A 14,939-nucleotide genomic window follows, 5' to 3' on the forward strand; every position below is an offset into this window, starting at 1 on the left:
TTAGTCTATCACACAAATATAACTCAAGTTTCAACTAATGAAACAACATGAAATGAAAAAGGAAATAAAAGATTATACCTTCATGATTTATGTCCCATTTTATCCTAACGCCATTTTTTTCGGTTGCAAATGATTTTTCTCTTAGACAAGCACTAGTAGCTTCTAAGATGGAGGAAAAAGTGGAAGGAGAAACCAAGTGTCATTCATCTCACGTTGACTGAGAAGAAGACTTGATAGAATATAAGATAGTTGGAGAAGATTTAGGGATAAGAGGACAAGTGGACTCAACTTCCTCCAAAGATGTAGGAAAGTTGGAGAGAATATAGGGAAGTTGAGGAATGTGTGTACACATTATTTGAAGAATAAATTTTGGAAGTTAAAGTTAGTGAGGCATATTAATATTAAAAATATTAATATCTTTAGCCACATGATGGATGAGTTGGCAAAGAACAAAGTGATGTGGAGATGAGGGAGATGAGGCTGAGTTGGAAAAAGAAGATTAAATAATTTCTAAATAATTAAGAAATTATTTAATTGGTGAGACTATACGATAGTGGATAGAAGAATAATTAAATATAAGATATTCAATTAATTGATTAGAAGAAAGGATAAATGAATTAATTAATAAAATGTTTCAATTAAATTAATTAATAGAAGTATATTAAATAAATTAATCTTTTCAAATTAACTATTTAATAGAAGAATAATCATTAAATAAATATTAAATATTTATTTAATTGCTCATAGCCAATTTTATGTGTATACATGGATAAGTATTGATTTTTTTTGTATTTTAACAATTATGATTAAACTTTTACAATAATTAAATCATCTATTTTATTTGATGTATGGGTTATATTTGTTTGATTTAATTTTGCATACGGATGATACTCACTGTATTATTATTTCCTACATAAAATACTAATAATGGATCCCCATAAAAACTCTTTTTATTAATTTAGTCAATAAAAATATAAAATGAAAAATATTGAACAACAATTCTAATAAGAAGCTAAATTCTAATAACCCGTCACTTTCATTTTCTCTAGTAGATATAAAATATTATTAAGAAAGTAAACTCTACTAACCAGCAACATTTTTTTAAAATAAATTAATATTAAATCAAAATAAGAAAATATGCTTTAATAAAAAATCACTTTAATTTGGGTCAATCAATATCAAATCTTAATATTAAAAAGGAAAAATTTAATAATCAACCACATTTATTTGCATCAATTATAAAATTTTATAAGAAAGTAAACTCTAATACCCAACCACCATTATTTGCATAAATTGATAAAATGATAAATTCTAATAGCCAATTTTTTTATTAGCATCAATTAAGAATATCTTAATAAGAAAATAAAATCTGATGACAAAGATCCGCCTAATGTTGACATAGAAGTTTATCTACTATCATAATGTGATGCAATTTGTTCGGATAATCTGTCTACCTTTTGTTTAACTTAGTAATTGGTGCTGAAAACAATGATTAATTATTAGAGATGATTCCCCATATTTGATTGGTGTGGTATACATATCTATTCAGGCGGGCCTGCTTGAATCCATTGTAATCTTATACAAAAAGCACTAAAATCTTTTCATCTCAGACAAATATGTCTAATGCAGGGCAAGCAGCTGGTGCTCTGTTTAGAAGGTAATTGATTCAATTTTCTTTTCGGTTTATATTGATCCACTTGGATTTAATGTTCCTATGTTAAAGTTGCAGATTGCAAGGCAAGGTAGCAATAATCACAGGCGGAGCATCAGGCATTGGTGAAGCCACCGTTCGCCTATTCACAAATCATGGAGCCAAAGTCATCGTAGCCGACATTTCTGATGTACCAGGTTCGAAACTCGCCGAGTCCCTTTCTTCATCGGTTACATTCATCCACTGTGACGTAAGCAAAGAGCAAGACGTGAGCGCAGCAGTGGATTTAGCCATGGAAAAGCATGGAAAACTGGACATAATGTTCAATAATGCGGGTGCTGGAGATAGGCATCAAAATAGTATTGCAGAGTACGAGATGGAGCAATTTGAAGCCCCCATGAATGTAAATGTAAAAGGAGTAATGCACGGCATTAAGCATGCAGCCCGCGTTATGATACCCAACAGAAAAGGGTGCATAATTTCTACAGGCAGTATTGCAGGGATTATGGGAGGAACTGCACCTCATGCATACACGGCATCAAAACATGCAATTATAGGCTTGACTAAAAATGGTGCTGCTGAGCTTGGGAAATATGGTATCAGAGTAAATTGTGTTTCTCCTTCTCTTGTTGCAACCAGGGGTGTAATTGACTTTGTAGGAAAAGGCCAGGATGAAGTGGAGGCGTGGGGTTGCAGGGTAGCCAACTTGAAGGGAACGATTCTTAAAGCGGAGGATATAGCAGAGGCTGCTCTGTATTTGGCTAGTGACGAGTCTAAATACGTGAGTGGCCATAATCTTGTTGTTGATGGAGGTTTCACAGTTGTAAACCATGACTGGGGACTATATGGGCCATAACAGCTTTTTGTGTTCAGTCATCATTACATGCACGATATAGCAGCTATGGATACAACATGTGGTTGTAGTTCAGTGATATGACTGAACTATAGAGCATTTTCTTTCTGCGTAAGATAGATAGTTATATAGAATTTGTTATATGCATCTCATAATTTAGTTCACATCTTTATTTAATAAATCCTGAAATAGCATCTGTATTTGGCGAGTCACTTGGACTTTTTCTATTTTTCAAGATATTTAGTAATCAATTACAGTTTTTTTAAAGGCATTTGTTGTCACATAAAATTGCATGATTATTAAAATTAGCACTTGTATTAAAAGGAGGTGCAAGGGTTATATCGATAGTAAGATATATTTTGGGTAATATATTGGACGGAAGAAATAAACGACATGAAAATGTTGTCTTTGTTGATATGGGTTAGGTATTTCTTGGGAATTTTGATTGTCAAAGTTTCAAAGTTTCTAATGTGGTTTTGTGCAAGAGTCTATGATGATTACACCAATACTAAAATATATATTATATAATATATTGGAGAGTGCAAATCAACTAATACGAAAAATTGAACTTACTAGTGAGTTCATATGTGGTGATTAGGTTAAAACCCGGATTGAGATCATGTAAGTTACATACTTTATTAATCTGCATGTACTTAAAGTACAATATAAAGAAATGGTTAACTTATGAAATAAATTAAAATGAGTAGATTTTTTGTTTAAGGAGCTTGACATGAATGGTTCTCAACACATAAACATCTCTTCATTGAATCTACAAAATTTGCAATATTTAAGAATTTAAATGTATGTTTTGAGAAAAATATTCCTTTTTCTAAGAAATTTGTGTCTCTTAATATGAAGAATGTTAGATTATGCATTTTGGTATATGACGTTGATTAAGAATGTTTACCATTGTAAAATAGGTAAAATAATAAATTTATTTGTGGATTTCAAGCTTAGTTCTAGTTAAAATCTAGTGCTTCATGAAATGTCATTGCAAGAAGCTACACAATCATTACAACTATTAATGTACCTGAAATCCCATACCAAAAGAAGTATGGATTGGCTTGTCAAAAACTGGGAGTGAAAATATCATCAACCTTAGAAGCTTTGTTTATTGAGTGATTTCATGTTAAGCGGAGATGGGATTTGAAGAATACTTACAATGCTGGAGAGAAATTATTTTTAGTTTGTATTGAAGTTGGGACCACAAAGATGATATGAACCTTCCAAATAAGATGCCAAATAGTAAAAGCATTGTCTTAGGCTTGGATATCCTCACCCACCTTGAGCACATGAAAAATGTATTTGAAGTGGTTTTAGCACCGGTAACAACATTGAATTGTCTTCAGTTGAAGTCTTGTCAAAACTAGAAGCCTGTATCATGGTACTTTAATATGGAAAATCTTTAAAAATTAGACATTCTCATGTGTCTAGATATTGAAGAAATGGAAATTTTTATACATCTAAGTCATCTTAAGAAGGATATCATTCATGTCTAAAACTATTGAATGCAATAAGAAGTTCAAAGTTTGAACGATTTTAATATATACATCCAATAGAACTATAGAAAAATGGATTCATAGGTTGGTGATAATAAATGCCCTAAAACTATATTTACAATATTGGGGGAAATGCCTTTTTTTCTTTGTTGATCTTGAGCTTAGTTATATTCCTTTGCTTGAAATTCATAAAGACTTACTATATTTGGTATTTTAAGTAATATGTGTTCTTTATAATTTTTTTGCTTTAATGTTTATGCCAATTTTTTTTCCCAACTCAAAGGTTGATGCTAGAGATTATAATTGTAACTATAATAATTGTAGTTATAGAGCAAAAAGATCCATGTTGCTTAATGCAAGAAAATTATTCAAGGAGGCTAGTATTCTTAGTAAAAGTTAAAACAATCTTTCAGTGTCATTTTAATTACCATAAGTAATAGTTTTTAAAAAATATCATAAATATGTGGATACTGGGATAGTTCTAAATCTAATCTAGTTCTAAATATGTCATAAGAATAGTTTTTAATATATGTCATAAATATGTAATCCAAAACGTTGATGTAAATTTTTGTACACAATCTAATCTAGAAATAATTGGTTATAAGATGTAAGATACCCTTCACAATGATGAGCTTGGTCATAAGACTCAAAAACAATTTCCATTCAATAATATATGAAGGAAAAAATATCTTAGGTGAAGCTTCTCTAAACAAATGTCAAGTGCCCACACCTTCTTAAACCTTAAAAAAATTAAAGAAAATTTGTTAGTGAGTTAGTGAGTGTTTATCAAGTGTAACTACTTATGTTATTTGACTACTAAATAATGTTTACAATAGAAAAATTAGCATCATTCAACATACCAGCTATTTTTTCTATTTTTAATATCTAACTTCACAACATTTTTTAATTTTTTATTGAGGTCTAGACCTGCGAGCACGACAACCTAGCAAGGGCATGAAGCCCGTGAGCTGCCAGCCTAGCGAGGGCCTTCACAAAGTATTTTTTGCCACCCGAGGGCACGATCCAATAAGCTAAACCTCTTCGGCTAAGAACCAAGGACAAAGGGGTATCCATTCCACCAAATTCACCTAGGGCACAATTTATAAATAATTATAAATTAAATTAATTCTAATAACTTTTAATTATTCTAATTTCATAATAGAAAAATTTAAAATTAAATTGAAATAAAATATATTAAATGCAAAATCAATATATCAAAATCTAAATATTAATCAAAATAATTTTAAAAAATTTAATAATAAATAGAGAATTTATTAAGTTATTAATTAATAAAAATTCATTTATTAAATTGAAATATTAATAAAATATATAACTTAAATTCTTATTAATATAATAATAAAAATTAATTGAATTTAAGCAGAAAGAATTTTTTTTAATTATTAAATTATTACAACTCTAAATGTAAAATTATAGTTAGATTCTTAACTAAATTAAGAAATATAAAATATTGTAAAAGTAAATACAATAATAAATAAATACAATATTGGTGTCTGGGTTTCGATTATTTTTTATTTATTTTTCTTTATATACTCTAGTTTCTGCGTCTTGTAAAACTAGTTTCCCCCTTAACCAAAACTTTAATAATAATAAAATCTTTTATTTTATCTGATATATGAGTTCTATTTGTTTGATTTAATTTTCCATAAGGATTATACTAATTGTATTATTAGTTCTTACAAAAAAAAAATTAATGCATCCATCAAAACATTTTTTTGTTAATTTAGTCAATAAGGGTAAAAAAATTTAAAATATTCAATAACAATCATAATAAGAAGCTAAACTCTAATAACTAGTTACTTTTGCTTTTTTTTATATTGATAATAAGGAGTTCAACAGAGGAGCCCAAAACAGCTCAGAACGAGTACATCAAAAAATGAGTCACCACCGGAAATTAAACTTGCTAATCAACGACTTTTATTTAAATAAATTGATATTAATAAGAAGGTAAACCCCAATAAACAATCACTTTTATTTGCATCAATTGATATCAAATCTTAACAAGGGACACAATGCATCAAGTTTTTGTCAATAGTGTTAGGATATGTAGTTAGAGTTAGGGTAGGTGGGATTAGTAGTTTGATGTTGCATTAGCAATTTATAGATTTTCACATTAAACTAAAATAATAGGTAAATAGTGAAAATTTGCATTTTGTGTCTTTATATTGTGTTATGCATTCTAGTTCATCTAGACATGTTGATTCAGTCTAACTTTTTTGAAACTATATACTTATGCAAGGCATTAAAAATTTAGTAGAACTAGGAATATAATAAAGTTCTTAATTCGTGTTTTAAGTTAATATGAAATTTTAAAAAGGAGTACTTAAACCATATCAAACCAATTACAGGGACAAAAGAATAGTACACACAAGGGAAAGGCCTATCAAATGATCCAACTATATATTAAAAAATTGTTTGGTGCTCTTGCATTGACGGGTACAAAAGAAATTAAGGTATACAAGATTCTAAAAGCAAGGAGAACCAAAAGATTAAATAAAATTTTTGAACAAGAGGCATTTAATAACCATTTTTGGCCTGTAAGGCACTACCAATGCTTGGTAATCATAGTCTTGCTTTCACATAGTCATATTGAATCTTGCCATTCAATTTTTAAGCATCTTATTTTCACTCTCCCACTTTTTTGTGGCCTTAATATATTCCTCAAGTATAAAACTCAACCCTTTAGAGCATTTTTGGCGTACTTAAGGTGCCTAGAAGCTTTGGAATATTCACCTCTTGAATTTTAGGAACATTCATTTAAAAGAGGCAATTATTACAATCTTTTAGATAGTTTATTGTAATAAATGTACATATATTGAACAAAAATAATATCTAATATATTTAGTGATAAATATTTTGTTATTAATAAAAAATATACTAATAAATAATTTAATTTTAGTTAATTCATATTATATTTTTTATTTAAATATAGATAAATAATTATAAATTAGATTAATTATAATAACTTCTAATTATTGTAATTTCATAATAAAAAAAATTAAAGTTAAATTTGAATAAAATATATTAAATACAAAATCAATATATCAAAATCTAAATATTAATAAGAATAATTTTTAAAAAATTAATAATAAATAAAGAATTTATTAAGTTATTAACTAATAAAACCTAATTTATTAAATTGAAATATTAATAAAATATATACCTTGAAATTTTAATTAATATAATAATAAAAATTAATTGAATTTAAGTATAAAAAAATTGAAATTATTACAACTCTAAGTTTAATCATAGTTAGATTCTTAAATAAATTAAGAAATATTAAATATTATAAAAGTAAATACAATAATAAATAAATTCATAAACAAATTACATTAAAACTGTATAAATAAAAAATAAAAATATCTTTATTAAATAAAATTTAAACTAAAACTACGCATGATCCACTTGCACTTCAAAATTTAAAAAAAAAAAATAAATAAATAAGTAAAATATCACTTGTTCTGATCAGCAAAGTCTGGCTATTTCAAATCAATCAAATCTCCAAAGGCGCATAAATAATTCTTCATTAAAAAATGTGGTGATCCATCCATTTGTATAAGAAAAGATCTGATAAAGCAATTAAGAATATGCTATTTAATTTTAATACAATTTGTACCTGCCCTCACTGTTTTGCTTTTTCTTTGGGATTCATTATTTTAAACTGTCCGACAAACGTGAGAAGCATAATGCTATTGCAGAAAGTAAACTCTAATGCTCAAGCACTAGTATTATTTGCATATATTCATATAAAATATTAATGAGAAGGCAACCAATCATTTTTATTAAGAAGTCCGAATTTGATGACAACGATCCACCTAATATTGACATGACATTAACTATTTAATTATATTATTTTTGTCTTTATTTTGAAAATGATCTATTTAGATTTTATGAACATACTTTTACACCACACTAACTCTTTTCTAAATATTATATTTTTATTATAAAGTAAATAAAACACATACATATTAAATTTTTATTAATAAAATATAAACTCTAATAATCAATCATTTTTAACATGAACAAAATGATAGGAGACAAAATTATTAAAACGATTTGTATCACATCATGACTTGTCTATGCAGCCCATAAAATGCACTGTTGACTGCACTTATTTCTTAATTAAAAATTTGAGAAAAATTTTAGAAAACGATTTGTTTTTTATTTTCTTATGAAATATTGGCTTAAATTTTACTAAAATATCGGGTCTATATCGTTGGCCTCCTCATGGATATATTCTGACACCTACGTTTATCGCATCTTCTTTCGAAACATTTTGTATTTTTTTAAGCCTGAAATGGTTAACATTAATAACTGGCATGACTGGTTTTTACTCAGAGATGATTCCCCACATTTGATTGGTGTTATATATATATATACAGGCAGGCCTACTTGAATACATTGTAATCCATTGCAAACAAACCAGTAAAATCTTTTCATCTCAGAGAAATATGTCTAATGGGGGGCAAGCAGCTGGTGCTCTGTTTAGAAGGTAATTGATTCGATTTTCTTTTTGGTTTACTTTATCTTGATCCGCTTGGGTTTATTGTTCTTATGATGTTAAGTTGCAGATTGCAAGGCAAGGTAGCAATAATCACAGGCGGAGCATCAGGCATTGGTGAAGCCACCGTTCGCCTCTTCACAAATCATGGAGCCAAAGTCATCGTAGCCGACATTTCCGATGTACCAGATTCGAAACTCGCCGAGTCCCTTTCTTCATCGGTTACATTCATCCACTGTGACGTAAGCAAAGAGCAAGACGTGAGCGCAGCAGTGGATTTAGCCATGGAAAAGCATGGAAAACTGGACATAATGTTCAATAATGCTGGTGTTGGAGATAGGCATCAAAATAGTATTGCAGAGTACGAGATGGAGCAATTTGAAGCCCCCATGAATGTAAATGTAAAAGGAGTAATGCACGGCATTAAGCATGCAGCCCGCGTTATGATACCCAACAGAAAAGGGTGCATAATTTCTACAGGCAGTACTGCAGGGATTATGGGAGGAACTGCGCCTCATGCATACACGGCCTCAAAACATGCAATTATAGGCTTGACTAAAAATGGTGCGGCTGAGCTTGGGAAATATGGTATCAGAGTCAATTGTGTTTCTCCTTATCTTGTTGCAACCAGGAGTGCAATTGAGTATGTAGGAAAAGGAAAGGATGAAGTGGAGGCGTGGGGTTGCAGCATAGGGAACTTGAAGGGAACCATTCTTAAAGCGGAGGATATTGCAGAGGCTGCTCTGTATTTGGCCAGTGACGAGTCTAAATATGTGAGTGGCCATAATCTTGTTGTGGATGGAGGTTTCACAGTTGTAAACCATGACTGGGGATTATATAGGCCATAACAGCTTTTTGTATTCAGTCGTCATTACATACACGATATAGCAGCTATGGATACAACATGTGATTGTAGTTCAGTGATATGACTGAGCATAACAGCAATTTCATTCTGCGTGAGATAGATAGTTAATATAGAATTTGTTATTTGCATCTTATAATTTAGTTCGCATCTTTATTTAATAAATCCTGAAATAGCATCTGTATTTGGCGAGCCTCTTGGACTTTTTCTATTTTTCAAGATATTTTTAAGAATCAATTAATGGCTTTTTTTAAAGGGAGGCATTTATTGTCACAAAAAATTGTATGATTCTTAAAACTAGTACTTGCATCCAAAAAGGTGCAAGGTAGGTAGTTTTTACGATATTTGATTGTCAAAGTTTCAAAGTATCTAATGTGCTTCTATGCAAGAGTCTATCTGATAGTAAAATACATATTATATAATATGATGGAGAGTGCAAATTAAGTAATATAAAAGTTGAACTTAGTAGTCAATCCATGTATGGTGATTAGGTTCAAAATCGAATTGAGATCATGTAAGTTACATATTTTATTAAAATGCATGTACTTTTTTTACAATATAAAGAAATGGTTAACTTATGAAATAAATTAAAATGAATAGATTTTTCATTTAGGGAGCTTGACATGAATGGTTCTCAACACATAAACAAATTTTCATAGAGTCTACAAATTTTGCAATATTTAAGAATTCGAATGAATGTTTTGAGAAAAAAAATCTTCTTTATAGAAATATATGTCCCTTAATATGAAGGATGTTAGATTATGCATTTTGGTAGATGACGTTGATTAAGAAAATTTACCATTGTAAAATAGCTAAAATAAGAAATTTAATTGTGGATTTCAAGCTTAGTTCAAATAGAAATCTAGTGCTTCATGAAATGTCATAGCAAGAGGCTACAAAATTATTATGACTATTAAAGTGTTTGAAAATTTCATACCAAAAGAAGTATGGATTGGCTTGTAAAAAAAATGGGAGTGAAAAACTCACCAACCTTAGAAGCTTTGTTTGTTGATTGATTTCATGTTAAGTGGAGAAGGAATTTGAACAATAGTTACAATGGTGGAGAGAAATTGTTTTTAGTTTACATTGAAGTTACGACCACAAAGATGATATGAACCTTCCAAATAAGATGTCAATCAGTAAAAGCATTGTCTTAGCCTTGGATCTCCCCACCCACCTTGAGCACATGGAAAATGTAGCTAAAGTGGTTTTAGCACTGGTAACAACATTGAATTGTCTTTAGTTGAGGTCTTGTCAAAAATAGAAAACTGTATCATGGCACTTTAATATGGAAATTCTTAAAAATATGGACATTCTCATGTGTCTAGAGATTGAAGAAATGGAAAATTTTACGCATTTGAGTCATTTGAAGAGGGTTACTGCTTATGTCTAAAACTATAAAATGCAATAAGAAGTGTAAAGCTTGAACAATTTTAATATCTGTACATCCTATGAAACTATAAAAAAATGGATTCATAGGTTGGTGATATTAAATATCCTAAAAGTGTATTTGTAATATTAGGGGAAATCCCTTTTTTTCTTTGTTGATCTTGACCTTAGTTGTCTTCCTTTGCTTGAAATTCATAAAGACTTACTACATTTGGTATTTTAAGTAGTCTTTGCTCTTTATAATTTTTTTTCTTTAATGTTTATGTCAATTTTTGTTTACCCAACTCAAAGGTTGATGTTAGAGATTATAATTTTAACTATAATAATTGTAGTTATACCCCAAAAGGATCAAAGTTGCTTAATGCAAGAAATTTATTCAAGGAGGCTAGTATTCTTAGTGAAAGTTGAAACAACCTTTTAGTGTCATTTTACTTACCATAAGTAATAGTTTTTAATGTATGTCATTAATATGTGGATATTGGGATGGTTCTAATTATTCAACAAATGGTCAGTAAAGAAATAGTGATTCTAGTTTGTTGGATGGGACTTGTGTTTGTTTTGAATAGTTCAATTGGGATTCCATAGACTACATAATCTCATGAATTTCATAAAAAGTTTCAAATGGTCGGTCATTCATTTAAAACAAGCTTAAATTATTGAGGATTGATGCATTTGTAATTATTACAAGTCAAAGGAACCCAGAAACCACATAAGCACTAGGCCAAACAACAAAACAATGGAAAGGGGATCAACAAATTTTCTACTTTAGAGATGGAGGAAATGATTAGAAAATGTTGCAAGACAACAAGTTGAGAAAGAAAGGGAATAAAAAGTGGGATATAATGAAATCCTCTTAGTGAATTGAGAAGAGTTCTTTCTTAATGAAATCCTCTTACTCTAAAATTGACTAGAATCCTTACTTAATGAAACTCTCTTAATGAAAGGAAATGAATTGAAAGTAAGATGTAAGATAATAGACATTAAGTTTCCACAATTATTCTGATTGGAACCAATGACTTTTGGATTACATCATTGCGTATTTCCTTATCTTGTCATCTATCTATCCTTGTTCCTTGTGTCTCCTCCCTCCCTCTATTTAACCTTTTGGGTTTGCTACTTGACCATTTTTTTATCCTTCCTTGCTCTCTAACATCTTGATGATGGACCAAAGAGTGTGATTCGAAACATTGATGCACATTTTTACACAGTCTAATCAAGAAACAATTGATTCTAAGATGTAAGACACCCTAACAGTGATCAGCCTGTTCATAAGACTCAAAAAAAAATTCCATTCAATATATATGAAACCAAAAACATCTTAGATGAAGCTTCTCTAAACACATGTCAAATACCGATACCTTAAACCTTAAAAAAAATTAAAGAAATATTTAGTGAGTTAGTAAGTGTTTATCAAGTGCAGCTACTTATGTTATTTGATTACTAAATAATACTTACAATTAAAAAAAATTAACATCATTCAACATGCCAGCTATTTTTTCTATTTTTTATCTCTAACTTCACAACTTATTTAATTATATCCTATTTTCTTTTTTATTTAACATTTAACAACTTTGTTTATCGTAACAACCCACACTTTGCATTCATGTCTACCAAGATAGTTGCAACTACTAACACATTATATACATCCCCATTCTACGGTGCTTTCATAGATGTCCATACCTTCGGCACGAGCTGTTGGAAAAGTTTGTGGAATTTGGCTTTACACATGCCAATTGCATTTTCTCGAAAGTTTCTAGAGCCTTTTCCGAACATCCATTTGTGCATATCCTGCAATTATTGTAGTCCGAGAGATGACATATCTTTATGGCATTCTGTCAGACAATTCACCTACCTTCCCCATGCTTCCAAACTTTGCATTTGGTAAAATAGTCTAGTTGTCAAACAATTATCCTGCCATTTGCATGCTTCCACTTTCTAGATCCTTTTTCGTACATCCATTTTGTGCATATCCTGGAATCATTGGAGTCCATTTGACCACATTTGTTACAGGCATGTTTTTGAATAGTCCAAGTGCTTATTTGTTCTTCCTCATTGTACATACACATCTACCAGGCAATTGCAACTACAACATATAACACAGAAACCATTAATATTTTGTGCTTTGAGAAGTCCATACCCTCTTCCGAAGCTCCAATTTTCACATAGTCAGGAAGGATGATGGCAAAAATTGGAAAATTTGGTTTTACACTTGCCAATTGCATTTGCTTGAATGTTTGTAAAAGGTTTTCAATAAATCCACTTTGCGGCATTATTTCAAACAATTCATGTGCCTTAGCTTGTCTATGCTTGTTGGCAGCAGGATGTGGAAGAGCTTAGGGATTTAACGCGACTGGCGGCGGTGTGTTGTGGGAGTGGAGGGAAGTTTATAGGGTGCGCCACAATAAGACTTCGACAGTTTATGCCATAAATCTCATCCATGGTAACCATGACCAGAACATCAGGGGGCAAATAATTCAGTAGATTGAGACAGTGAAGAGCGGCTAAAGTACGTCCACCGACAGAAGATCGTCCATTAGGACATTAAGCCCTCTAGCCTTTGGCTTAAACGAAAGGAGGTTAAGATTCTAGATTTTGGCACTAGTAGAATTCTTTTGTCGGTGTGAGAAAACAGGAAAACCAACCGGGGAGTTAGCCCGTGTGAGAAAATCGGCGTGAAACATTACATGCCAGTGGGGTATTTCTCACATTAAAAATAGTCTATCGACTAATTAGGGTTGTAGTCTGGTATCTCGTTATCTTGGATGGATGGATTGTTTGTGCTTCTTAATCAAACGGTATATAAAATTGTCCAAAATCCTAGCGTCCTCTTTGAGTTTGGCCTCTGAACCTGTGTTGAAATGCTTCTTTAGTTTCCAGAAGGGATTGAAGTATGGAGAGGTGCAATGAGCATTAGATCTGTCAAAAGATTAAACACAGGGGACATCTGGTAAAGAGGAGACCGGGCTACCTATTTCTACTTCAATATTTTTGCAGAAATAACGTTGATGGAATCTGTTGTCGGGAAAAACAAAACTGGTTTCTCTTTTCTGAAGAGCGGCATAAAAAGTAGCCGATTTTTTTTCAGGGATGTTTTGAACGGTTTTTTTTGCTGTCGTCTGACAATGGACAAATCCGATGGCTATGGCCACCATATGTAGCCTATTGGTTAAAGATTAAAATAATAATTTCATTGGTTTCTTCAGACTTTTGAACAATTTTCCCAAGGGAAGCATTCATTGCCAAAACAATGTCATTGAATTTTAAAAATAGAAAAAAAAATATATTTGCAAAGCATTTTTATTTGCAGAGACGACAATGTTTTTGTCTAGTGAATATTCAATGTGTGTAAGTAGTCATAATCTTGTTGTGGACGGTGGAATAATAGTTATAAACGAGGATTGGGGACTGTACATATGATAAAGAGAGCATATCATAGTTCTTTCCTATTATCCAGTTCTGGTCTTTATGTCCACTACTAGAAATCTTTTTATTTTTTATTTACGAGGTGTGATATCAAGTGGGTTAAAGGATGATTAGTATCTGGAATGATTACCATGTTAGGGGAGTTCAGTGGTTGGTTTAGGTGTGACATACTAACAAATTTTTAATAAAATGGATTTTTAGATATTCTTTTTCGATTTAATTTATTTGTCAATTTTTTCATTTGGGTTAATGCTGAAATGGATCTACTTTCAATGTTGGAAAGTCTTATCTCTCTTGAATGTGAAACCCAATATTCATATAACTTTTGGCCCTTCACATTCTTGATCATGTTGTCTATAAAGAGCTTGAGTTGGCCTAGTGGTGGACAACTTGTGCTCTTGAAAGGGAGGTCACAAGTTCAAACACCACAAGGGGGTAAGATATGTACCCCTCATTTGTAGTGCAATTAGGTACCTCCCGCAAGGAGTACAAGGTAGTCCCATAGGACTCTAACCCATCTCTAGACCCATACATAGGTGGCTAGCATCGTGGACTATAAAAGAGCCTTTCCTTTCATTTCCTATTTATAAAAAGAAGTGAATAATATATTGTACTACTTGAGAGTGGATGTAGCCTTTTATGGTGAACCACTATTAACAATTGGTATCAGAGCTTGGTTAGAGGCAACGAAAAGTTGAGTAGAGATGGAAAATGTTTTTGTGATGAATTGCAGAGCTAGATTT

General features: G+C 30.8%; 2 protein-coding genes across 2 annotated transcripts; both read left to right on the forward strand.

Moving 5' to 3' along the window:
• Nucleotides 1-1,616: 1,616 nt before the first annotated feature.
• LOC131056250 (short-chain dehydrogenase reductase 2a-like) lies at nt 1,617-2,507 on the forward strand. Its single transcript, XM_057990608.2, has 2 exons — nt 1,617-1,657; nt 1,730-2,507. Exons 1-2 carry the CDS (start codon nt 1,617-1,619, stop codon nt 2,505-2,507), a joined length of 819 nt encoding a protein of 272 aa, XP_057846591.2.
• A 6,071-nt stretch (nt 2,508-8,578) lies between these two features.
• On the forward strand, nt 8,579-9,370 carry LOC131856378 (short-chain dehydrogenase reductase 2a-like). Its single transcript, XM_059208145.1, has one exon. The coding sequence runs from the start codon at nt 8,579-8,581 to the stop codon at nt 9,368-9,370; it is 792 nt and encodes a 263-aa protein (XP_059064128.1).
• The last annotated feature ends 5,569 nt before the right edge of the window (nt 9,371-14,939 follow it).

The sequence above is a fragment of the Cryptomeria japonica genome, chromosome 7 (assembly GCF_030272615.1).
Source record: "Cryptomeria japonica chromosome 7, Sugi_1.0, whole genome shotgun sequence".
Taxonomy (NCBI): domain Eukaryota; kingdom Viridiplantae; phylum Streptophyta; class Pinopsida; order Cupressales; family Cupressaceae; genus Cryptomeria; species Cryptomeria japonica.

Bases quoted from the DNA above. Each gene is read 5' to 3' on its own strand.
- LOC131056250 (XM_057990608.2), top strand. From the start codon at position 1,617: ATGTCTAATGCAGGGCAAGCAGCTGGTGCTCTGTTTAGAAG. The intron at 1,658-1,729 runs GTAATTGATTCA...TTAAAGTTGCAG, and splicing joins GCTGGTGCTCTGTTTAGAAG to ATTGCAAGGCAAGGTAGCAA.
- LOC131856378 (XM_059208145.1), top strand. From the start codon at position 8,579: ATGTTAAGTTGCAGATTGCAAGGCAAGGTAGCAATAATCACAGGCGGA.